Genomic DNA, 24,201 nt, shown 5'->3' on the forward strand with positions numbered 1-24,201 from the left:
TAATAATAACAAAAATCATTGTAATGGTATGGAAGCCTTTTCTGTTAATAAAGTACGTTTACGTCAAAGCTTGTATTACGGAAGATGTGAAAATCAAATTCGTGCGAGCTCTGACTACACTCCTTTAGCTACAATGTAAGCCTTGCTGAAGGAAGTAAAAGAATGTTTAGATCCTGGAACATGATTCGATTCTTAACCATAATATAGAGTTACTCGTTCTAGCACTAACACCAAAGTGTAAAAAATAAGGAAGTGGATGTTAGAGATGTGTTTGCTGTGAGCGGTTTTCATGATAAATAAAGCATTGCATTTATTTGAGCATTAACCACAGGATTTAGGATCACAAATACTTGCAGAGTCAACCTATGGCGAGCTACAAATGATTAATTTACTCTGCAGTTGTTATTGACTCGAAACTGTTAGAGAAAGGATATAGCTCCACTTCATTAACCTTACGGAACTTACCACAGTTAAAATATGCTGAAATAACCGAGGCTTTTTGAGCTTCAGCAACACAGTCATGGACCAAACAGATGTCAGTTATAAAGGAAGAAGTCACGGAGCTCCACATGACATGGAGCCTATTAAAAGAGGGATCGGCCCACTGGTAGCTCAAACTTTACGCAGGACGATATGGAGACGACTGATTTGATCCTACGTTTTACCGTTTTGTTCGTTTGCCTGAAGATAAATCTGGTGTCCGGTGGTAAGTTCAAAGCCATTGTGAGATTGAATCGTACACCTTTTATCGGGAAAGGTTTTTTCTTTTTTAATTCACTGATCGGCTTTTGCCTCTATCAGAAATTTTTGAAAGGTCTAATCAAAAACCTTGTAATACTAAGGAAGTTTTTCTTTCAAGTACCGCGCACATTAATGATGAGGTTGATTCGATATCATAAAATCTGTAGTAATCCTGAGAAAGTTAAGATTGAAACACTCACTCATGATCAACCCTAACAATGGGATCTTTTGATACCGAAAATAACGAAAGTTGTTGACGCTTCTAACAAATTTTTAATGGCACGATCAACGTTTATTTACGTGATTCAATGCCAAGCGTAAACGAACAAGAATGACAGAGGTCAAAGAGAAGGTGTAAGATAATATTCCAATAGGATTGGTCAATTTATGTCTACAAAAATCTTTATTATCCGATTGCAGAAAGTAGAGTGCAAATAACGCGCAATTAGAGTAAAATATCCTGCAATATTGAACTGTTATTTGGATAGATGGTTATTTTGTACTGTAAAAAAAACCTGTTTAACCGGTAGGCCGCGCGCGTTACGCTTCTCTATCCGCTTTGCTTTTCCCGCCTTATGAAAAATGAGCAGAGAGACTTAACAGAAAAAAAAAAGCAGTTGAATAATAAATAGCTCTTCCGACGTTTTGGTGTGTAGTGTCGCTTAGTATTTTTTCGAGTTGTGCATTTGTTTCAATGGCACCACAAACGAGAGAATAAATTTGTTGTTTATCTTTAATTTTTGATAGCACCGAGCATAAAAGCTGGAAAGGATAACGTGACAACCAACTCACCAGGCTTATTTGGTTGCAAAAAGATTTACTTTCAGCATCCCTTCCATGGTAAACAGCAAGTCAAGATATTCGCCTCATTTGGACATAATATAGGAAGTTCAGGTCACCGTTATGGTGGAGCTGTCTGGGTGGAATCTGTTTCAACTAGCGGATTTACGGCCTGTGTGTTAGAATTTGGAGACGGATCGAACAGTACTTCAGAAATCAATTGGTTGGCCTTACAGTCTGTGCCGCTAGGAACTCAATCAGAAACCGTCCACTTGAATGCTTGGACCACCGGAAAAAAGTGTACGACAATCAAATTTAAACAGGTTAGATTTCTTAGATCTAATTGCCTTCGGCAATTGTGACAAATGAATGTTGCTTTTTTTTTTCCATTAAAAAAAAAAGCTAGACTTGGGCTGATCACCTTTCCTTCTCTTCGTCTTAAATCTCAATTCTCCGAAATATTTACAACGTTTGAAGAACGCATTTCCGATATTAACGATCTTTTTTTTAATTTTGGAGATCGAGTGCAGTTTATCGAAAGGCACAAGGTTGGAATGTGGGTTTCCTCAAAGGGATCTAACGTATTTGCGGAAAATTACCTTATTTTGACCTTTTAAGTCGTGATCCTTTTTATGTCAATAGTCAACTTATTTCTAGTCTGTATTATGACTGGCAGTTAAAATCCTTACATTTATCAGATACACCTTTACAGGTAAAGACGTCTAATACTGCGTTTGACAATTTTCAGCGTTTCAAGACCTCACCAACCATTTTAGTTGCTGTCAGTCACGATATTTTAAGCAGACCTCAGGATGCTATGGCCGTATGGGTAGAGGACTTGAAGAAGGACAATTTCAAAGTCTGTCTCAAAGAAACCAAGCTTTTCGATGGAACGCACAAGAGCATAAAAATAGTAAGTGAATAATTGAAGTTTTTCTTTCAATTCCTCAAGTAAATTTTTATTTCGAGTCTTCATATGGACGGTATGGGTGGTTGGAGGAATGAATGTTATTGCGTGACCAATTGAATGACTGATGGCTTGATTCGTTTGTATTGTTTATCCATTTATTGTTGCATTCATCATTTGATCAACTTATCGACTCGATTATCAAAATTTTATCATATACATTTCTTTGTCACTTATCACACCTTTTTTTTTAATTTTGTTTCACTTGAACGAAAATTTCATAGAACTGGATGGCATTTACTACTCTGAAGATTGAGAACGTCACCTTTTCAAAGAGTGAGCTGCTTCATAATGCAAGCTTAGAAAAACACCATGATAACTACGCTTATTGCCAAGTAAGGTTTTAATTAGCAAATAAACAGAAATATCTTTAACAATAGCGCTGGGATTCACTAGCAATTATTGTTTTTTGTTTTGTTATTTTCATTATTATTGTAATCATTATTATCAAAACTACCGTAATTAATATTTTTTTGCTTAATATTTGAAAATTCCCACACTATAGCACCGCTTAGAAAAGATAAAGCAACAACAACACATTTAATTCTGTGTTTCGTGTAACTCAAACACGAACTCGTTCACTTTTGTTTTATCTTGTCGAATTGGAAGTATCCCGCATAGTTTGTCAACAAGACCTTTGGGGCAGGTGCAGAAACAATTCGATTTTTCTGAGATTGCTCAACAGATCTTTTGAAAACGATGCAGAAATACGCATCCTGATGGCGGCCTACTTGTACGTCGATTGTAAATAGGGTTAGATGCATACATTCCAGGGTTACAAGTGCGTAGAGTTAAATCCAGGGGTGTTTTTGGGAATTGTTTGTTTATTTTGTTGTTGTTGTTGTTGTTGTTATTTTTTTCTTTGTTTTTTCCAAGAAATTACCCAACTGACCCTGACTTTAGATGTCACACAATGCAACATAATTTTATTAACAGACTTAAATGTTTATATTTCAGACTATAAACTTCACCTATCCATTTTATGCTCCTCCGGTTGTGGTAGTGACGCCCAAACAGGGTTACATGGATAACTACTCAGGTGTCTCTCGATCTCAGTGTAATGCCATGACAGCATGGGTCGAGGTGAGTTATCAGTGTTGTAACGCCTTTGATAAAGATTCTCTTGCTAAATTTGACTGAAACCGTGTATCATTTGCAGACAATAAGAGTAAAACTGTTTAAAAAAGTAGTTACGACACACTAGCATGCTGCATATTCTTCTTCCCGTCTTGATTATAGTACACGTCCACCGAAGATGTGAAAGTTTGTGCGAGAAGCTACGACGGTGATACCTATGGCGATGACATCATACGAGTTGATTACGTAGTCGTCGGAGGTTGGTTGATTAGAAAGGCCTACCATAGGCAAAACAATGCATTTATAGAACATGTAGGCATTCTTTACTTGAGAGAGCAATAGAATTGAAACTGCTTCTGTACAAAAGCTCCGTTGTCTATGATGCTATTAAGCCACTTAGAACCGCTTAATATTTAAACAAAGTTTAGCCATTCTGTAACAAAACTGCGTTCTAAATCATCGTAAATTTAGCTGCATCTTTTATCAAAACATTTATTTTTATGATCAGTGTCAAGAGGGCTGAAAGATAGCGGTGGAAAGACATTTATCTAATAAAAACAACCCTCTCATAGATCATAATACGTATGGCCCACTGCTTGCGTAAAACCGTGGTTCTTATTAGGCCTCGTGTAAATATAACCGGTCCTAAGTATCCTATCTACAGTGAGATTTTTGTTATTGTGCCGGACTGAAAGGGTTCAGAAATAGAGATTAGATCTCTAGCTGTGTCCTCAGTGTCGGTCACGATACCTTTATCCTAAGTTTTCTTCACGGTAATATTCACCTCAATGAATTATAGTTGGGTAAAAGAAGTATTTTTCGCCTGTTTTTATACTCACTAGACCTGGATCCCTGCCTGAACGTCACGTGTTATTTTCATGGTCTTTGTAAAGCTTTTGGACCCCATGATGCTCGTTGCGTTTGTATAGACCACTGCCCTTCCTACCATGAGCCCGTCTGCTCATCAAACGGCACAACTTACGACAATGAGTGTTTGTTTAAACAGGAAATGTGTCGCATGCGACTTAAGTTTACAGTGCAACATCCGGGTAGTTGTGAAGGTAGGGCGCATCTTCTGCCCCTCATGTTAATGATTGCCGACAATGGTCGATGTATCGGTATCCTATAAAATGAAATATTCAGCTGTAACAAAATATGATATTTGTTGTTGTAGTTATCATCGTTGTTTTCATTTTACCTCCCGTATTTTAGCTTAAAATTAGAACTGATTTTACTATCATTGTTGTTTGACTCTATTGCCATTGTCATTTTCATTTTCATTGTCGTTGTTGTTATCATTATTATTACCATTGTCATTGCTACTGTCCCCTTTCTGTAATTGTCATCATCATTATCATCGCTGTCGCCATTGTCATTTTCAATGTCATTGTCATTGTCTTTGCCACTGACATTTTCATTACAACTCTCCTTGTTATTGCTATTATTATCAGTGTCATTGTCCATGTCATTGTCACTGTTATTGTCATCGTCATTGTCATTGTCATTATTACTGTCACTGTCACTTTCACTGCCACTGGCTTCGTCACTATCACTGTCACCATCACTGTCATCATTGTTGTCACTGTCACCGTCACTATCACTGCCATTGTCATTGTCATTGTCAATGTCAATGTCACTGTCACTGTTGTCTTTGTCACCGTCATTGTCATGATCACAGTCATTGCCATCACCACTGTCACTGTTACTGTCACTGTCACTGTCACTGTCAGTGTCACTATCACTGTCACTGTCACTGTCATTGTCACTGTAACTGTTAGTGTCACTGTCAGTGTCAGTGTCAGTGTCACTGTCACTGTCACTTGCACTGTCACTGTCTTTGTCACTATCAATGTCACTGTCACTGTCACCATTGTTGTCACCGTCACTGTCACTGTCACTATCATTGTCATTGTCATTGTCAATGTCACTGTCATTGTCGTTGTTTTTGTCACCGTCATTGTCACTGTCACAGTCATTTTCACTGTCATTGTCATCACCACTGTCACTGTCATCGTCACTGTTACTGCCACTATCGCTGTCACTGTCACTGTAATCGTCACTCTTACTGTCAGTGTCACTTTGACAGTCACTTTCACTGTCACAGTCATCGTCATAGTCATAGTCATAGTCATAGTCATAGTCATTGTCATAGTCATAGTCATTGTCATAGTCATAGTCATAGTCATAGTCATAGTCATAGTCATAGTCATAGTCATAGTCATAGTCATAGTCATAGTCATAGTCATTGTCATTGATATTGCCATTGTCGTTATCTCTGAAATTGAAGTTGCCATTCCGACCGCCACGGCCATTTTCATCGTCTATATCGCTGTCACTGTCATTGTCACTACACCTGTCGTTCTTCTTGGTAGTGTCTTTGTATTTCTACGGTTTTTTGTTACAGGATTCCCTTTCCAGAGAGGTCGCCATCACATGCCTCATATTCCATCACTTGGATATTCTCATTGTGAGATTATTCGGCTGAAGCCATTTGTGTTCTATCCTGACAAACCCATTGAAGTGCAACTAACGGTCAATCATATCGACACCAGTGATAAGTTATATGTTCATGATACTGCTGTTTCGTGGGTCGAGAACATCAGTACCCATCGATTTACTGCGTGTGTAATGGCGGCAGGCTTCAACGAACGAAAATCGAATGCGAACGTAACAGTCGATTGGATGGCATATCAGGGAGCTCCGGTGGGTGGGGTGGCGGGAGAAGAACGGATGTCACAATGGTGGACTGGAACGACCTGTAAAACTGTGAATTTTCCATTGGTAAATAGCATGCTTTTTTTGTGTCTACTGGTGGGTTCTTTTAATTAATTATGAGAAAAATCATGGTTGTGTCAAGCTACAAAAAGCCTGATTTTTTGTTCGTGTTTTATTACTGCATAAACATACATAAAAAAGATATGCTCTTGTAAAGCTCCTCGTTCTCTTGCGATGGGTTAGAGCAAACCCTTTTGACATGCAGCAACTCAAGCGCTATTTCAACATATTGTGGCCTCGCTGAACCCGTTACATACTAAGCTAATTTATACGTGTATTTTGTTTGGTTTTCCCTTATGTATTGGATAGAGGAATAAATTACAAATCTAATTCTGTCGTAGTATAGTTGCTCCGGTGATTATAAAAATGTGCGCGCTCTGGTTGGTCGAGGATCGTGTCATATCTCGCTATAATCACCTCGCGCAAGGTGATTAAAGCAGAAGCACTAAATTAAAAAATGGCTGCCTGGCGTTTTTTCATTGTTACCGAGAAAGTGATCAACACGATACAGAAAATTAAATTTCGAAGAGCGCAAAAGACGCTCTTAAGTTTGGAGTAACACTTTTCAAAAGAGAGATATTAAGGTTGTGCTGATCAGTTGAATTAAATGAAACCATCAAATTCTAATGGAAACTGGTTTTTTATCTCGACATGAGCAATCAAAACAACTGAAACGGAATTATTTCATCACCAAGACGAATATGTACAGAATTCAAAAGCACTTATGCAATTATACTAACACAAAAATTCGCCTCAGGCCCAGTGGATATTGTTGAATAATTCCCACGATTTCGTCTCGGAAATTATTCAACAATAATCACTTCACCTTGAGCGAATAATTGTTAAATATTAAACAAATAGATTCCACGTTGCAGTGCGTCTGTTTGGTCATAGATAAAAGATGAGGTCAAAATATGATAATGAAATCGATGAAAAGCACAGCTGAGCTTCGTATGACACTTCGTCGGTTTCTTCTTTCCACACTCATAAGGGGTCTGTTACTGAACAGACTCACTGTAACACGAAAGTGTTAGTTAAGCAGAGCTATATTTTGAATACGATCATCTTATCATCGACAAGCAAATTAGACAGTTGATCATTTAACAGGGATAAGCTATCTAAATAGCCTTTCATTTTCAGGGAAAGTTTACCAGTTCACCTTCCGTATTTGTAACTGCCGAACATCACCATTCTGGACTGAAGCGCGACGCAGCTAGTGTCTGGACTGAAGATGTGACGCAATCCTCATGTAAAGTTTGTTTAAGGGAATTACAAAACTACGCAGGATCCCACAAAGACATCTCTGTGGTAAGTCATTGGTTTACAGGCTTATCGATCGCTGTCCTATCTAAATAGCTGCTTTTACTTGGACCGTTCACTTCGAAGGTACTTTCCTTACATTCTAAAAAGGAATGCTTTCTCAATGGCGCAATTTTCAGGTGCTTTCTGGCTAGACACATGCTTCACAAACCTAATGATGTTTAGCATAAAGGTTACCCCAATTTAAAAAATGGATGCCAAGGCAACATAAATAGAAAAATTCTTTCAACTACATTGAAATATTTGACGCAGATCAAATTGAATGAAATGAATAACAATCAGAGATAATGCAAAATGTGATCACTGCGATACACCGCGACCATTTTGAGGCAAAAGGTATACACATGCATATTAGATTGTACTTTGAGCCGTATTTCATTCAACCGTACGTTATGCACAATATAAGATTTACTGAACATTCTTCCATTCTTTCTTATCTTTATTAGAATTGGCTCGCGTTTGTGGATCTTTACAAGCCTCCCTTCTTGGAACATAGCGTTATTCACTTTATGAATAACAAACCCCCTTCTGAAGATCAAAATCATGCCTTCTGCAAGGTTAGTTACGGTTGGAAGTTTTACAATATACTTTTGGGCATACGATCCAATTTGCAATTTCCGAAGTTGTTTGGCTCATGAGGGGTTTGTTAAGTGCAAATTGATCAGTAATCATAGCGATACCCATGCTTTCCTCACGTTCTACGACGGACTGACCAAAGTTGTAAGGATCTTCACTAGGGCGGTTATTTAAGTGTGCACACTGATCTCAGAATATATTTAATTTATCCTTTTTTCACAGGATGTTTCCCTTCTCCATACTTATCATGCCGTCCCAAATGTACTTGTGTCTGCTAATCACTCAACGAAGGGAGGGAACCTAAGTCCTGTTCACAATGGTATAACTGCTTGGGTAGAGGTAAGATAAAATGTTTAAATTTACAATTCTTTTAGAAAAACTGAACAATAGTTAGCGTCTATCCAACGACAACGAGGTTACTTATTTTTTGTTCAATAAACAGCCCTCAGAAACCGAAACCGAAAAATTGTTTATTTATGCATATATACCGAAACTCCTCAAGCGCGATTTTGTTTCTTTGGCTGCTCGGAAGTCAATAATACTTCTTAATCACTTCTATGATTAAGAAGAAATAGTCCATACTCAAGACGAAAACGTTTGCATTCATCATCAATCCAACGACAATGAGGTTATTTTTTTTAAGTAAATACCACACAGAAGCCGAAAAATTGTTTTTCCGAAACTCCTAAAGGGCGATTTTGCCTCTTTGGCTGCTCGGAGGTTAAAAATAGTTGCTAATCACTTCAGCGCGCGAGAAAAACACTATTTACCCGTGAGGTATATACTAATGACACAAACATGAATCACAGTGTCAAGAAGTTCATTCTGATGACAGTAATCACATATACATATAGATTGTATTTCGTTTATTTTATTTTCTTTAGTATATCAACAAGACTGGCTTTCGTGTTTGTTTTAAAGAATTCTACGAAACAAGATACGATCCTCTTTCTATTGTCTACACTGTCATGTCAGGTAAAAATTTCAAGTGCAAAATACCATCACAAGGTAAAAGTTTATAAATTCATTACCAATCATCAATTCAAGAGACAACAAGATCAACTAACACATTTTTAACATCAACGCGTCACTGCAAATGTAGAGGTTTAACGCATAAATATATCTGATCGCCTAACTGCATGAAAATGTGCCGTGCGTGATTGCTATGAATTACCCGAATTTCACAAGAGTCTTTTAGCATTAAGAACTTAGGAGACAGAGAGGGACGGTAAGGACGTTGATTGGGCTATACCGATACCAGTTATTTTTCATAGTATACAAAGAAAATTAAGTATGTTTCCTGGCGAAAAGATGTCCAATACTTATTGTGATATCTCGATGATGAAATACCGTCTTCTTTCCTGCCAAACTCGCTTTCATCGACAAATTGTATCTCCACACAAGCCGCAAGTATATTTCTCTTACTCAGTACGACAGTTCAAGGTCAGCTCCTTGTGGCTCTCCCGTAAAGAAAAATATTCATCATAGAAAGTAGCTTTTCATAGCATAATTGGACCAGAAATAACATATATACGAACCACGTACTAATTCTGCTTCATGCTCGCGCTTATGCACCTATTTGCATTACATACAGAGGTATGCCAGCTTGGATGGGATTATTACAATGGCTACTGTTACTTCACAAGCTCCAATTGCTCATCGTGGCCAACTGCTGAAAGAAAATGTGCTAAAATGGGTTCACATCTTGCGACAGTCCATAATCAAGAAGAAAATGTTTACATTCAACATCGGCACAATGAAGAGAAATCCTGGATAGGGCTCAATGATCGAAGCGTAGAAGGATCATTCCTGTGGACAAAGAAAGGCACAAGTAGCTTTAGATTCTGGGCGCCAAACCAACCAAACAATTATACGGATCAGGACTGCGTACACACTCTTGGCGCAAAGAATGAATACACCTGGAATGACGTTTCATGCGATGACTGCTTCAAATTTACTTGTTCTAAAGGTAAAAAACTTAACATATTTGAACAGAAAGGCTTTATCTTGAGCCTTTTTTCAGTTTCGTAAGAAATTAGCAAACCATTTCACTTCACCCAGCCGAGTGCAATGATTGATTTTTAGCACATAAACCCTAAGATCTGGGTACTAGGAGGGAGAGAGAATAATGGTAAGTGCTCATTGATGATTGTAATTTCAATGAATCCTGTGATATTTATGCTGCATAGTAGATTTTTTTAAGTGGAATATATTTAGCATTTAAAGACATAAAAGAGAGCACAAACAAGGCTTATTGGTGTAATGTCAATGCTTTATGTCAAAATACTGAAGGATCGTACAAATGCGTTTGTAAGGCTGGATTAAATGCAGACTGGAAAAAATGATCTAGTAGAAGTGAATTTTATGATCATCTTTTAAAAGCATTATCGTTGAATACACTTTGTAGCTTTTAATAATGAATTGAAGCCCGTGAGCAATCCTTTAGCAATCTGTGAGCAATCCATGAGCATTTCCCGGTCAATTAATCCGTATGTAATCAGAAGATACCACGTAGGCAATCCAAATGAAATCCGTAGGCACTCCGTGGGCAATCCGAGGGCAATCTACGGGCAATCTGCGTGCAATCTGTGGGCAATCTGCGGGAAATCTATGAAAGTTTGTGGGTAATCCGTTAGCAATCTTTGGGCAGTCTGTGGGCAATCTGTGGGCAATCAGTGGGCAATCTGTGGGCAATCTGTGGGCAATCTGTGGGCAATCTGTGGGCAATCTGTGGGCAATCTGTGAGTAATCTGTGGGCAATTTGTGGGCAATCTGTGGACAATCTGTAGGAAATCTGTGGGCAATCGTCGAGCAATCTTTGGGCAATACTTGGGAGTTCCTGGCTCGTTGAGATTACTTTTTCCCGACCCGCTTAGCCACGTGTAATCGGAGCGCGTATTTTGTCCCCCACAAGCTATGGCCACATAATGACAAGGTGCAATGATAGATGATGTCAGTGTGGAGTATAATTTTTGAGCGGAGTATCATTTGTTTTCCAAGATATAAACGAGTGCACAGTCAACTCTCACCGGTGTGATGCTAATGCTGCTTGTCAAAATACTGAGGGATCCTACAAGTGCATTTGTAAGACTGGATTTGAAGGAGACGGGGAAAAATGCTCTGGTAAGAAATCATAATATCATCTTAAACGATGCTATCATCAACTGAAATGTTAGTTTGATTGGAAAACACATTATAGCTATTTTTGTGACTTTGAAGAAAAACGTCAAGACATGATGTCTTTTTCCTCGGCGTTTTAAAAATGGATCAGTTACCAGGGTGATTCATCATGACCAATAAAACGTTGCTCTGGTTGGAGATGTATATAAAACTTAAAGTTTAAAACCCCGATGTTTTGGCTAATATTTAGGCTGGATTCACAAAATTAATTGATGGCTTATGTGATGTGCAGAGAGATTGCGATTAGGAAGTTTTCTCTCAGTTACTTCGTTTAAAGATTTGATTGATGACTTGTAACAATTTATTGCCACCTCGCGTAGTTGAAAATGAGTTGTCCTGGGAAACATATTTACGGTCCGGACTTAGAACTGTTTACGGACATATAAGAAGAAAATGTTAATGCGATTTCTCTCTTCCTCTTGGCGTAGAAATTTAACGAAACAATTCTTTTCCTTCAACTATTAGAAGATTAGCATTTTTTTCCCACAATAGTATAGAAGGTAAAAATATTCATCACTGCTGGATCAAATTTAAAAGGATCTTAAGAGTTAAAAATGACACATGCATGTTTTCACTAAAGTTCCTTGGGAGTTTACAACGAGGGGACGAAGTGGAAGGTATGGCGTTATTCAGACCTTCACTGTTCCACGTACGACTCTCTACCAAATAAAGGCCTGGGGAGCTCGTGGTGGAACACATTCATACAATTATGGATATAGACGTGGAACATATTATGGTGGTAGGGGAGCATCCATAGAAGGAAAGTTCAGATTGAATAAAGGAACAGTGCTGAATATTGTGGTTGGACAGCGTGGTGGAAATTCAGTGGAGGTTAAGGGTGGTCGATCCACTTCCCTAACAGCAGCTCAGCTGGGACTGTCTGTAGAGGACAATGCTGGAACTGGAGGAGGGGGTGGTAGTTTTGTCTATACCACAAGTAATACCTTGTTATTAGCTGCCGGAGGAGGTGGTGGTGCGTCTAGTGGATACAACGGTGTGGATGGTCAGGCGGGAACAAGTGGAACTAGTAGTGTGGGGAAAGAACCATCACATGTTAGGAAGGGAGGCACAGGGGGGCAGCCAGGTGAATGTAACAGTGCAGGTGCAAGCTACCATGGGGGTGTAGGAGCTGGTTGGCATAGCACTGGATGTACCCGAGCTGGTTCTTCACACGGAGAACGAGGTGGATCACGTGATCAAGGCTGGATTGGTGGTCAAGCCGGTGGCATGAACAGTGGAAATAACGGCGGACCAGCACCAGGAGCAGTGGGAGGTTTTGGTGGCGGAGGTGGAGGATCAGAGGATAATGGTGCATCAGGAGGAGGTGGAGGGTACTCTGGGGGAGGCAGCGGTACCCACGAAAGCCAGGCTGGAGGGGGAGGGGGTTCGTATTGCCGTGGTCAGAGTTGTTTGGGTATAACTGGCGGTAACCCCAATGATAACGGACTCGTTAAAATTATTGAGTTATCTCCATAATCACTAATCACCAAAAGGATTTAAAGTTGAAGTTGTCTGACAGAGATTTGTGTTAAGCTCTTTTCTCTCACCAAAATAATAGTAAAATATGGTTATACACAACACTTTTATACAATATTTCCCTTTCGAAAATCTTTTACTTAATAAAATCACCGGAAAAGAACAAAAATAACTTTAAGGCGGGTCCCATTGGGATTAATTGTTGGCCGTAAAACGGTGAAAACTTTTAGCTGTTAGGCGTAAAATTAAACAACTTTTATTAGTTCTCTCTGAACCGTAACGGAAAAAAATTAATCGGTAGTTGTAAATCATATAAACTTTTAACCATTAGCCGTTAAGGCCATTATTCCGGCCACTGAAACTCTATTTTAAAAGCAATGGGTCGGCAGTACACAATTAGCTCCTAATACTGCTGTGCACTAGTCGTGTTGCTGGTACTGACGAGCCTGCAGGGAGATTTCTGTAAGCCATTTACTGAACTTCTGCATTACTTTATCGACTTTCAAAAGTTTACTTTTTTTCGCGAGCCGCAGCAGGTTTCGTAGATGCAAAGAGTGATACTGTAATAGGAAAGTAGTCAAGTTTATTAAACGCTGCATTTACCAAAAGTCGTGTTTCTCTTCTTCCTCTTAAAACAAACTGCCGCTTCCATGTCAAACGAGTGTCTTGCAGCAGAGTATCCAATTACAGAAGTAATCCCTCGACTATGGGATTAAATCAGGTTTCATTCACTTTACGATTATTTCCTGATCATTTCAGGACCCAAAATCAATCTACAATTTCTATTCAACTAGGAGTATTCCGTTAGCCCTCGCCAGAGGGAGTGACAAAGGGCTAACGCTCGAAACGTCAGCCCTTAAACTATTTACGGTGGTTAATTTATCTTTTAAACTGGGTTGGTAACACTTAATTACCCAGTTATACTCTCCCACCGACGCAGCACCCCACTTTCTTTAGAAACTTACCCCCTTTATTCATTTTTCCTTGCATCTGATGGTTCCAAGAGGTTCCTTTTTTTTTTAAATTGTTCGTTAAACTTATCATTCCTACATCCCCATGCGACCAATTCTTCCAACAACTCAAACACTACAACTAGTGTTCAAATTCCCCTCGTCGATTCCACCGTAAGAAATAACCTGTGCTACCCAAGCGTCGACTCGAATGTGAAGTACGAATCAAATAACATAGTTGCTTCATCTTAGAGGCAATACCACGCTGGTATTTTGATTTTCTGATCGACAAGAACAATAATCAAGAAACGATCGCCATGTTTACCTCATAAACGTGACCGATGACCAGCCGCTGAGTGAAAATAGTATAGCGCAGGGTGAGGTGGGTGGCGGGCTTATCGCCATAAGATATTCGAATACATGCTTAAAAAACTTCAGGACTCCCAGTCTAAAAGGCATGCTTCGTGGTACAGAACTGTTATTTTATTCTCATAACTTTCTACTTTACATTAGAACTGGTATTAATTAACAGAGTTATCAATATATTTTTAACCGGGTTACCCATATGACCTTTTTGCTTGTCATCAGTGATATAAAATAAGGTGTCTTTTCCACCAGAATCTTTTGTTTATGTCCCATTGCACGGAATGAACACCATACTTTAAATGTTTGCTCTAAGTCGTTTTTGCAGCTCCCAAGAATGTATGCAAAATGATAGAGATTTGATTCAGTTATGGCGCGTGCAGGTTTTTATCTATTAAAAGTCACGCGCGCAACACACCGGAATTGAAAATTCGTTGTAAAATTGCACGAACCTTAGAATGAGTGTGAGCAACTTTGACTTCTGGCGAGATGAAGCCGGTGGATGGTAGATTTAGATTTTTTTCAGGACTATAACTGAGATTTGTTTATAACTATGATGATCGTCATTAATAGCGGACGGTACTTTCTATTCATTGTTGTCATCATTATCGTTATCACGTCAGAAGAAGTATAAAGTCGGCACGTTGCCTTACCTAACTACACAGAAAGTTGTTCTCTCTTTTTTTCCCCTTGGATCCTGGAAACTGTTACTATTAAGACGATCAACGAGAAAGCCTTAATAATTACTGAAATTTTTAAATAACAGACTGTAAGAAAAAATCGGTGGGGAGAGTAATTCGCGTATCTTATAATCTGAACGATAGTTTTCAATAAAACAAATACCACTTAATTCTATTTACCTTAGTTGTCTCGTGTTTAAAAGTGGCGTTTCTGAGGACCGTAGAATCTTCTCTGATTCTTCTTGTCTCAGCCAAGACTCACTATCATCAACTTTTTTCTTGTGCTTCTTACAGCATGGAACACAGAGAGCTGAGGTAAGCGATTTCAAAAGTTAAAGTGAAGCGCAATAACATCCATCAGGAATTGAAAACCTAAATGCACTGTTTACTTTTATTATTCTTAATCAAATAAGGGGTGTTATAGTAGACAAATTTAATCATACTGGTTAATCTAATAATATGAACATGGAGAAGCCACTCCACGCGAGACTCTTGTCTCGCGTCTTTGCCGCTTCAGGCTCTCAGAGTTGGGGAAAGACAAGACACGTTGCTTCTAAAGCGATACAAGAGGTTCAATGGTTATCTCGATTATCTAAACACATTTATTTACAAGGTAAAGATTTGTTTGTAAATCTATGAAATGACGCCAGTCCTATTTGGAACGAAATGTACTTGAAAGAAAAAAAGAATACAAAGCAAAGCAAAAATTGTATGCAACACGAAGCATGCCTTCGCTTTAAGACTGAGAGTCCGAATGCTTATTATGATACTTAAATGCATATGTTCGAAAGTTCCCAAAAATCCTCTGATGATCTGCCCGCACCCATCCCACACCCCGCCCTTCACCACTGAGCCGTACTTTTTTCACTCAGCGGCTGGTCAGCGATCAGTTTTATGAGGTAAACCTGGCGATCGCTATCTGATCACCATTCTTGTCGATCAGAAAATCAAAATACCAGCGTGATATTGCCTCCAAGATTCGTACTTCACATTCTAGTCGAAGCTTGAGGAGCACAGGTTATTTCTTACGGTGGAATCGACGAGGGGAATTCGAACACTTGTTGTAGTGTTTGAATTGTTGGAAGAATTGGTCGCATGGAGATGTAGGAATGGTAAGTTTAACGAACAATTTCAAATTTTGTTGCTTGAATTGAAAGTAAAGTTCATTTGAATTGCTTTCGTATGTATTTCTGACGGTTTTAGGTCTACCTGATTGATTTATATCAGTTACGCTTCATGTTGACAAGTCTCTCAAAATGGCGGCTAAACTTAAAGATTGCCGAAAATTAGGTAAGTTCACGGAGTTATAAAGTTTTCATAAAGGTCGGGCTGCAAATTTTTTTTTTCTGTAGTTATCTTTTCTATGGCACCTACTCCCTAGCTATGTTAGTTGGATCGGTTAAGAACGCCTCACTTTTTCAAAACTTTACCTTGAATTTGATCAGTTTTGGCGTGTGTCATCTATAATTTATCAATGGTAGTAGTTTTTTACGAGAGCCAGGTTGACATGCAAATTATTCCTTGACCCTCAGATATATCTTGTTTGAATATTTTCGAAAGTTGCTTGTCATTCTCAGTCACGCCATAACTGATTTATTAATGATATCTGATGTAATCATACATTGTGTTCTAGACTGTTACTTCTAGTGCTCTAATTATCTCTCAATAAGCGATCGATAAAAATTCATATTTTATACAAAGCGCGAATACTACAGTCTGTGTCAATTCCTTGCTGATTATAAAGCTAGTTCACTTTTCTTCATTTTTTTTTTTTTTTTTTTTTGCGCGAATATATTATGGGGGATCCCCCTGCCTTGCCCACTATATTATCTTGCGCAGGGTGATCATAACAATATGTGTTGCAATCACGCCATCACCATAATCACCAAAACAATACTCTACCTCTTCTATTATCACTGAGTACTGCTAATAAGTATCTTCTTTGGGAACGAATTGTGTAAAGTTCAGTACAAGGCGATAAAGGATTTATCACTAATAAAATATCCGTCTCCGGAACTCTTACTTTTGTAATAATTGATGAGTTAATTGAAGTATTTCATCGAACAACGATAGCTAAACATGGTAAGATTAGAATGACCACCGTGAAAATAAAAAATGAATTAATTCTAACTTTGAAAAATACATCGAACATCATGGATGTTATCTTTAAATAGATTTGTGATATCCTTGTGAAACTAATTTATTCATGAAGCTATGCTGTCAAGTAGGGACTGAGTTCGTTCACTCAAAATGGCAGGTGTTAATATGCCCGATATTTTTTTTTCGGTAAAATAATAAATTTTTTATATTCTATCGCCTCGGACGTTTTCCGAAAGTTACTCTCGAAACAAAACCAATAGAAAGAAATGAAACTCGACCCATTTCAAAAAGTTTTCATCCATTCGTCTAAAATAACATTGAAACTGAATCATTGATGAGAATAATTTGAGAGATTTTAAACACAACATTCGCCGACCGTTGCAATTAGAATGACTCTCGAAAACATCTTTTTTCCTCCAGAAGGCGCTAAGCACGCGAGTATAAACTAGAACGACACGACTGTAACGTAAGCTGCATCGGTCTCTAAGTGTCACCATAGCAACACACCCAAACTCAAGATAGTCTCGATTGCGATGGCTCTCGCCTCGTTTTCGTATGACAGCCTTTATTTTGGATGTACTCCTTGTGATAGTAACGTTCTCACTGGAAACAGCCTTTGATGGATCGATGTTACTTGGCAAAGAAATATTGAATTGGCCACCTGAACATCGGGAAATAAAGATTAATCACCAAAGTGTTTATGTTCAAATTGTTCTAAAAATACTGTGGAAGCTTTACGTAACTAAATGTTTTTTTTTTCCCTGTGAAAACGTCAAATTACATTTTTCAATGGAAAACAATTTTCCGCAGGTGTCGTTTTCAATTTTATCCAAAAGTTCCTCACATCAAAAATTAACACCTAGAACTAAAGCTCGACTTTTGAAGATTACTTTTGTTCTGTTCCATTGAGTGTGAAGCTTTAAAAGTGACTTTAAAAATTTATTGATAGATAAAAATAACAGCTGGAAACAAGCCCAACCTACAAAGATACGTTTTTATATAATTTTTAAAAACTTCCTACAGTCGAGAGCCTCCTTAAATTTGCAAAACTTAAGTTGAACCGCAAGTTTTTCTCTTTTGATTTCTGTTTTATTTTTCTCTTAGTTTTTAATTTTTGTCACCAAAGGTGAATTCTTTTACACGATGTACGATTTTTTGAAAGCTACATTTATTATCTTTATATATTTATTTTTTTCAAAAACATCGTGAGTTTTATGTTCCGATATAACAAACGATATAACCACGCTGACAGCATGATATCAAAAATTATTCCTCAGGGGTGTCAGAGCTCTATCGTAATTAATAAACAGGAAGATATAACCAACTTCAATTAATATCCTGAGACAATAGCACTGAGTCAAACTTATAACTTATTTCTCTACTGTTTTGTCTACCTGCTGTGGTAAACGTAGAGGGGAAGTAATCATTTTATTTCACCGAAAAGAAAAGCTTACAATAAGCTTATCATAATAACAACTCAGATACCAAGCTTCTCCTTTCCACCTGGCGCTTGATATGAGAATGCGAGAGTTAGGTTTTCACGTATCTGGGTCTAAATTGGGATTTGGATTCCGCTTGCTAGCAACCTTACCAAGTTTATCAAAATTAAATACAACAACGGCTATATTGCAAAAAAAAGTCAAAAAAATCAAACGTCTCCCATAGATTCCCTCTGAGCCAAAAAAGATCCCCCTGTAAGGAAGACGAACGACGGCTATTTATCTACTAAGAGTTTGTCCCTGGTGTGACATAGTTCCCTCATAAACATCAATTCAGCTCCAATTGGCCATAAAACACAACAACGTTCAGTAGGAGAAAACTCAAATTGTCTACCATAGCATCCCACTGATCCAACAAAGATGCACCACTGTCAGGAATTAATTATAGGGGCTAATTAACTATTATCTGTAATTATGTTTAAACAAACTTTCAGCTTCGGTTAGCCGTTGGCAACCTGCTCTGAACAAAAGTGATTCACACCTCAAGAGAAGACCATTCGGAGTCTGTCTAGGAAACAACGAGTACTTTTACCCAGGTATATGTATAACTGTTCCGTAGTTTATTATACAATCTCTTTTTCAAGTTAAAATTGAAGTACGTCTCAAAGAGGTAAGCCAAAACCTGTGCCTCCTCAATTGCAGATCTCTTTTTCCTGAAAAAAGTTTAATAGGTCCTAAAATGAAAGGAAACTACAGAGACTAAAGTTCTCAACGGACGGTACAATGTACAATTATTAACGATCTTTACTTATGTGCAAAGCCCAAATTCCCATGAAAGTAGCATTTTCTCGTCACCGAATTTTTGAAAGACGATTTTGAATGGATGACGAAACAAGTGAGTCTCTAATTTCAAGAAATGTAAATTTTTAAGACAACAAATTGTACTCGCCTTACGAGCTTAAGCAGTTTAAAGAAATATACTCGTGCTTATTTACAGGAAATTTTACTCGTAATCATGTTATCACTTATATACTAAAAGTCTTTCACAAACTGTCGAAAGTAACTAACGTTTTCACACAGTTTCTCATTTTATCCCCGAAAACTGATCAGAAAAGATTAAGACTTCAAAAGGAGAGGGAGGAAAGGCAGACTTTAAAGCGACAAAATTTCATTTTTATTTAATAACCTATCAAAGAATTTTTCCCAAAAATGTCTTTGACTCAAACATTACCAATAAACAATGTTCATCTTGTTTTCGCAGGTGTCAAAATATGCCTCTTATGGCTGGTCGACAAGCTTCATTTTTTATCGTGCTATTTTTCATTTCTCAACTGTTCCGTGACAATGCCAGTCAGCAGTGTGGAGCCAGCGGCGACCTATACTCCATTTACCAAATGATGCTTAAGGGCCACACTTACAAGTCGTTCAAGACTGCACCGGGTACTCCGGAATGCAGAGAGGCTTGTCTTGCTGATATCAGATGTCAAAGCTACAACGTCGCTATGTTCATTGCAGTATGCGAGTTAAACAACAGAACTAAAGAGGCCAGACCAGAGGACTTTGTCAAGAACAAGGACAGATACTACATGGCGAAAGGTCCAAAACGAGGTGAAAGATAATGCAAAGATTAAAAAGCAATATTACAGGGAGGAGGGGGGAAGGGGGAAGGGGGAGGGAAAGGGGAAAGGCCAAAAAGGAGAAAGGAGGGGGGTGGGGAGGAACGGGGGGACCACATTCAAATGATAGCTCGATATGCGAGCACAATTTGAAATGTACCCAATATGATACTCGGCATTGTCTGACTCATATCTTTACAGAAGTGTCAATAGACTGCTAATTATAAAGTAAGTCATGTAAACATTCCACACATAGTATATCTTAAAGGTGATGAAACAAACAATATGGGTAATCTGATTTTCGTGGATTTTACGCTGTCAGCAATGAATCTTTCTTATTCTTATTCTGCTAACAGTAATCACTTCAATTGCAGTTCCCCTCGGATCAATTCGTGAGTTGCCCGCAGAATCGTGCAAGGAGATCAAGGCGAGTGAAGGCGAAAAGGCCGTCAGCGGTAATAATTATTGGATGGATTCAACCAGATCTGGTAACTCTATTTTAGCTGGCTGTGACATGAAGACTGAAGGTTCGTACAAGACATGGTTCGTAGAATTTTGTTGCCATGCCAATGAGAAGACTTTTCTTAATCGATATTCTTTGTCCCTGGTTGCAGACTATTGTGTCAAACATCAGTGCCAAAACGATGCGAAGTGTGTGAACCGTGACACGAACTACACGTGTGTGTGTAACTCATCTGGCTGGACAGGAAAATATTGTCAAAAAGGTTCGCCTTTTGTTAAAATCGTCCCCCACTTTTTAGGAGTATGTTAAACAAAGAAGATGGGGGATGTTTAATTAAAATATGCTTATCCATAGATGTTAACGAATGTATGGAAGGTCTACATGGTTGTCATCCCAACACAATTTGTAATAACACTGTGGGTTCCTACAACTGTATATGCAGACCAGGATTAATTGGAGACGGAAGAAGCAGCTGCATAAATATAAGTAATGATGTAAACCACTTTGTGTAGAGACGTTGTTCGAGGGATAAGCTAGAAATTACCGCGCGCGATTGTACATTTTGACTACTACACTAGTTGAGTATTCCCTTTTTTTTTATTGTTCCACAAGTAGCCCAAGAATTATGCACTTTTGAAAAACAATCATCATTTTATCGATTGTGACTGATATTGCCACCCATAATTACCTTTAAAAAAGGATGCGTTTCGTTTCTGGTCAGGGAATTTTAGAATTAAAAGAAACTCAAGGAAAAACAAGAAGTGGGAAATGGCGACTGCCTTCCCTTATCATGTGCGTGTATGGTCTGAAAGAATATTTCTCTATGAAAGAAGAGTAGCATCTCAACAATTATTTCCAAATAGTTTTTAACTGGCTGTGTTCAATCAGTTAATTCACATTCGTGGGAAGATTATGCCTTTCATTTAGGAAAAAACCGCATTTCCTTCTTTAGGTCATTCTTGTAAGGAAATTCGCGACGCAAGTTCTCATCTTAAAGACGGGGAGTACTGGATCGCTCTTAAGAAGAACGGAAGCCTTTTAAAGGTCTACTGTGATATGACAACCGATGGAGGTAAGGAAGGGACGTTTAAGAAAACTAATAACGATAACGGTGTTTTTTTACTTCTGCACAAACTGTCATTTTATAATAAATGGAATGTAAAATTATTCTGCTTAATCAAGAATTTCATTTCATTTAATTTCTTTTTTTTCCAGGAGGTTGGCTTCTGGTCTCCAACGTTGTCGTCGGCAACCTATCCTCGCTACTGTTTTCAGAGGAATCATCATACCATGAAATAAGCAATTATCACAAGAAGTCGTTCTTAATCTCGGCAGATGCCATGAAGGAACTGAGAACACAATTGTCTTTCACTCAGTTGAGATTCCACTGCAGCAAAAAAAAGGGACGTACCTTCCATTTGACCACGGCTGCTAACAGCAGTGGTGAAGCAGTAGTACAATACTTCAGTGGTCAGACAGATGCCTCTCCAAAATCATGTGGCTCGTTTGTGAGGATGAAGGATGACAACTCGAAGTTAGCTGCTGATTGTAATCAATGGTTCGGTAAAACGTGGAGAAGCAGATTTCGTGTCGTTGCTATTGTCAATGCGAAATATCACTGGCTCTTGGCAGGGAGCTCAAGATTGGAATGTGACGACTACAAATATGGGGCAGAATATTTTGGATTGTCCACAGGTGACTTCTGGAGGGTTTTTGTTCGTTAAGGCCAAATGCAACTAGTAACTGAACAGTTCTCATTGTCTGGAAAAAAATTCAATGGCTGACCAAGATCAGTGTCACGTTTTGTCGTTTTTTATCCTTTTGTTGCTAAAGCAAGCCTCCACTGCTAAAATAAACTGTTACTAGAACTATCGGGATAAAAACTATGCGCAATTTTTGGCATGTTCAAATGATGATACTTGAACCTCGATGCAACCGTAGTTTAGTCATAATTATAGTTAGTTCAATAATTATTATATGTAGTAATTGTTTTGGAAATGGTGAAAGGACTGAGTGGAGTCCAATTCGTTCTGTAATCATAAGAGTGAGTAGCCAAGTTATGGAAGAAAGAGAAATTTACATTAAAAGACTGACAAAGGAGGCGTAAATTGTTCAACTGTTTGATATAATTGATTGATTTAAACTACAACTTTGAACGTGATTGGCTTATTGAACTGTCTGATAACAGTGCCTTGACGAAGAGCTAGGGCTCGAAACGTCAGCTTTTAAACTCTTTATGGTGTCAAATTTACGTTATCAACTCAATTGATAATACTTAATAACTCTGTCCGATAACAACTTGTCAGTTGGTAGAAAAAGGTTTTTTTTTTTTAACTTGTTATAATCGAAGAAATAACAATTAATTCTGTTATTGGCCTGTTTAACGGCTTCTTGACAAGCGAAAGTCGTCTTAATTGCGACACAGAAGCGAAATGATAAGGTTATGATTTCTCCTGAACGAAATCCAATATGTAATTTATTAATGGTAGTATTTTTTTTTTTAACGGGAATCAAGTTAACGTGCAAAATATTCCTTGAGCCTCAGAAATATCTTTTTGTAATATTTTCGAAAATTGCTTGTCATTCTAAGTCATGGCACAACTAATTCATTGATGAAAAAGTTCCTCTCATCAAAAACTAACATCTAGAACTAAAGCTTGACTTTGTTCTGTTCCACTGGGTGTGAAGCCCAAAGAATGACTTTAAAAAACTTATTGATAGGTAACAGTAACAGCTGGAAACGAGCCTCGCGTACATAGATACGTTTTGATATAGTTTTTAAAACTCCATTCAGTCGATAGTCCCCGGCCTTTAAATTTGCAAAACTTTGGTTAGACCAAACGTTTTTCTCTTTTGATTTCTGTTTTCTTTTTCTCTTTAGTTTTTAATTTTTGTCGCCCACAGGTAAACCTTTTTACACGATGTACGATTTTTTGAAAGCTACATTTATTATCTCTATATTTTTTTTTTTCCAAAGACATCGTGAGTTTTATTTTCCGATATAACAAACGCTTAATAAGTTTTTTAGCCAAGCTGACAACATGACATCAAAAATTATCCCTTAGGGGTCTCAGAGCTCTATCGTAATTAATAAAGCAAAAGATATAACCAACTTCAGTTAATATCCTGAGATAATAGCACTGAGTCAAGCCAATAACTACTTTCTTTACTGTTTTCTACCTGCTGTGGTAAAGGTAGAAGAGAAGTTATCATTTTATTTCAACGAAAAGAAAAGCTTACAATAAGCTTATCGTAATGGCGACACGGAAACCGCGCTTCTCCTTTCCACCTGCCGCTTGATATAAAAATGCAAGAAATAGTTTTTCACGTATCTGGATCTAAATTGGGATTTTGAATTCCACTTGCTTGTAACCTTTCCAAGTTTATCAAAGTTTAAACACAACAGCGTCTATTCAAAAAACAAATTAAACCGTTTCCAATAGAATTCCTCACATCCAAAAAAGATCCCCCCCATGTAAGGAAGACGAACGATGGCTATTTATCTACTTGGAGTTTATCCGTGGTATGATATATTTCCCTCGTAAACATCAATTCAGCTCCAGTTAGTCATAAAACACAACAGCCTCCGGTGGGAGAAAAATTTAATTGTTTACCATGTCATCACACTGATCCAACAAGGATGCACCACTTCATCAGCTATCACGTTGTCCTATGTGCTACTGTACTACAAACTGACT

At 38.0% G+C, this 24,201-nt stretch overlaps 1 protein-coding gene across 6 annotated transcripts; it reads left to right on the forward strand.

Moving 5' to 3' along the window:
- The first annotated feature begins 484 nt into the window (after positions 1-484).
- On the forward strand, positions 485-22,611 carry LOC113679578 (uncharacterized). 6 transcript variants are annotated; one of them, XM_089188972.1, is made up of 17 exons: positions 485-706; positions 1,489-1,844; positions 2,270-2,434; positions 2,713-2,823; positions 3,446-3,571; positions 3,728-3,824; positions 4,408-4,626; positions 5,970-6,346; positions 7,481-7,648; positions 8,107-8,217; positions 8,459-8,575; positions 9,121-9,211; positions 9,831-10,205; positions 11,237-11,359; positions 20,858-20,989; positions 21,456-21,575; positions 21,719-22,611. In XM_089188972.1, the coding sequence occupies exons 1-17, from the start codon at positions 634-636 to the stop codon at positions 22,225-22,227; spliced, it is 3,270 nt and encodes a 1,089-aa protein (XP_089045098.1). In that variant the 5' UTR covers positions 485-633; the 3' UTR covers positions 22,228-22,611. The 6 variants fall into 6 exon arrangements, with proteins under 6 accessions (XP_089045098.1, XP_089045060.1, XP_089045072.1 ...); XM_089188934.1 differs by lacking the exons at positions 20,858-20,989; positions 21,456-21,575; positions 21,719-22,611 and adding an exon at positions 11,997-13,500; XM_089188946.1 differs by lacking the exons at positions 485-706; positions 1,489-1,844; positions 2,270-2,434; ... (9 more) ...; positions 9,831-10,205; positions 11,237-11,359 and adding exons at positions 18,910-19,020; positions 19,686-20,032; positions 20,415-20,566; positions 20,648-20,765.
- The last annotated feature ends 1,590 nt before the right edge of the window (positions 22,612-24,201 follow it).

Source organism: Pocillopora damicornis, chromosome 1, assembly GCF_964200805.1.
Source record: "Pocillopora damicornis chromosome 1, jaPocDami1.2, whole genome shotgun sequence".
NCBI classification, from domain to species: Eukaryota; Metazoa; Cnidaria; class Anthozoa; order Scleractinia; family Pocilloporidae; genus Pocillopora; species Pocillopora damicornis.

What these genes read in the sequence shown, in the direction of transcription:
- LOC113679578 (XM_089188934.1), top strand. Translation starts at nt 634, where the DNA reads ATGGAGACGACTGATTTGATCCTACGTTTTACCGTTTTGTTCGTTTGC. An exon ending in CAAATTTACTTGTTCTAAAG is followed by an intron (nt 10,206 to 11,236) that starts GTAAAAAACTTA and finishes TTGTTTTCCAAG; the next exon opens with ATATAAACGAGTGCACAGTC. An exon ending in AGACGGGGAAAAATGCTCTG is followed by an intron (nt 11,360 to 11,996) that starts GTAAGAAATCAT and finishes TTTTCACTAAAG; the next exon opens with TTCCTTGGGAGTTTACAACG.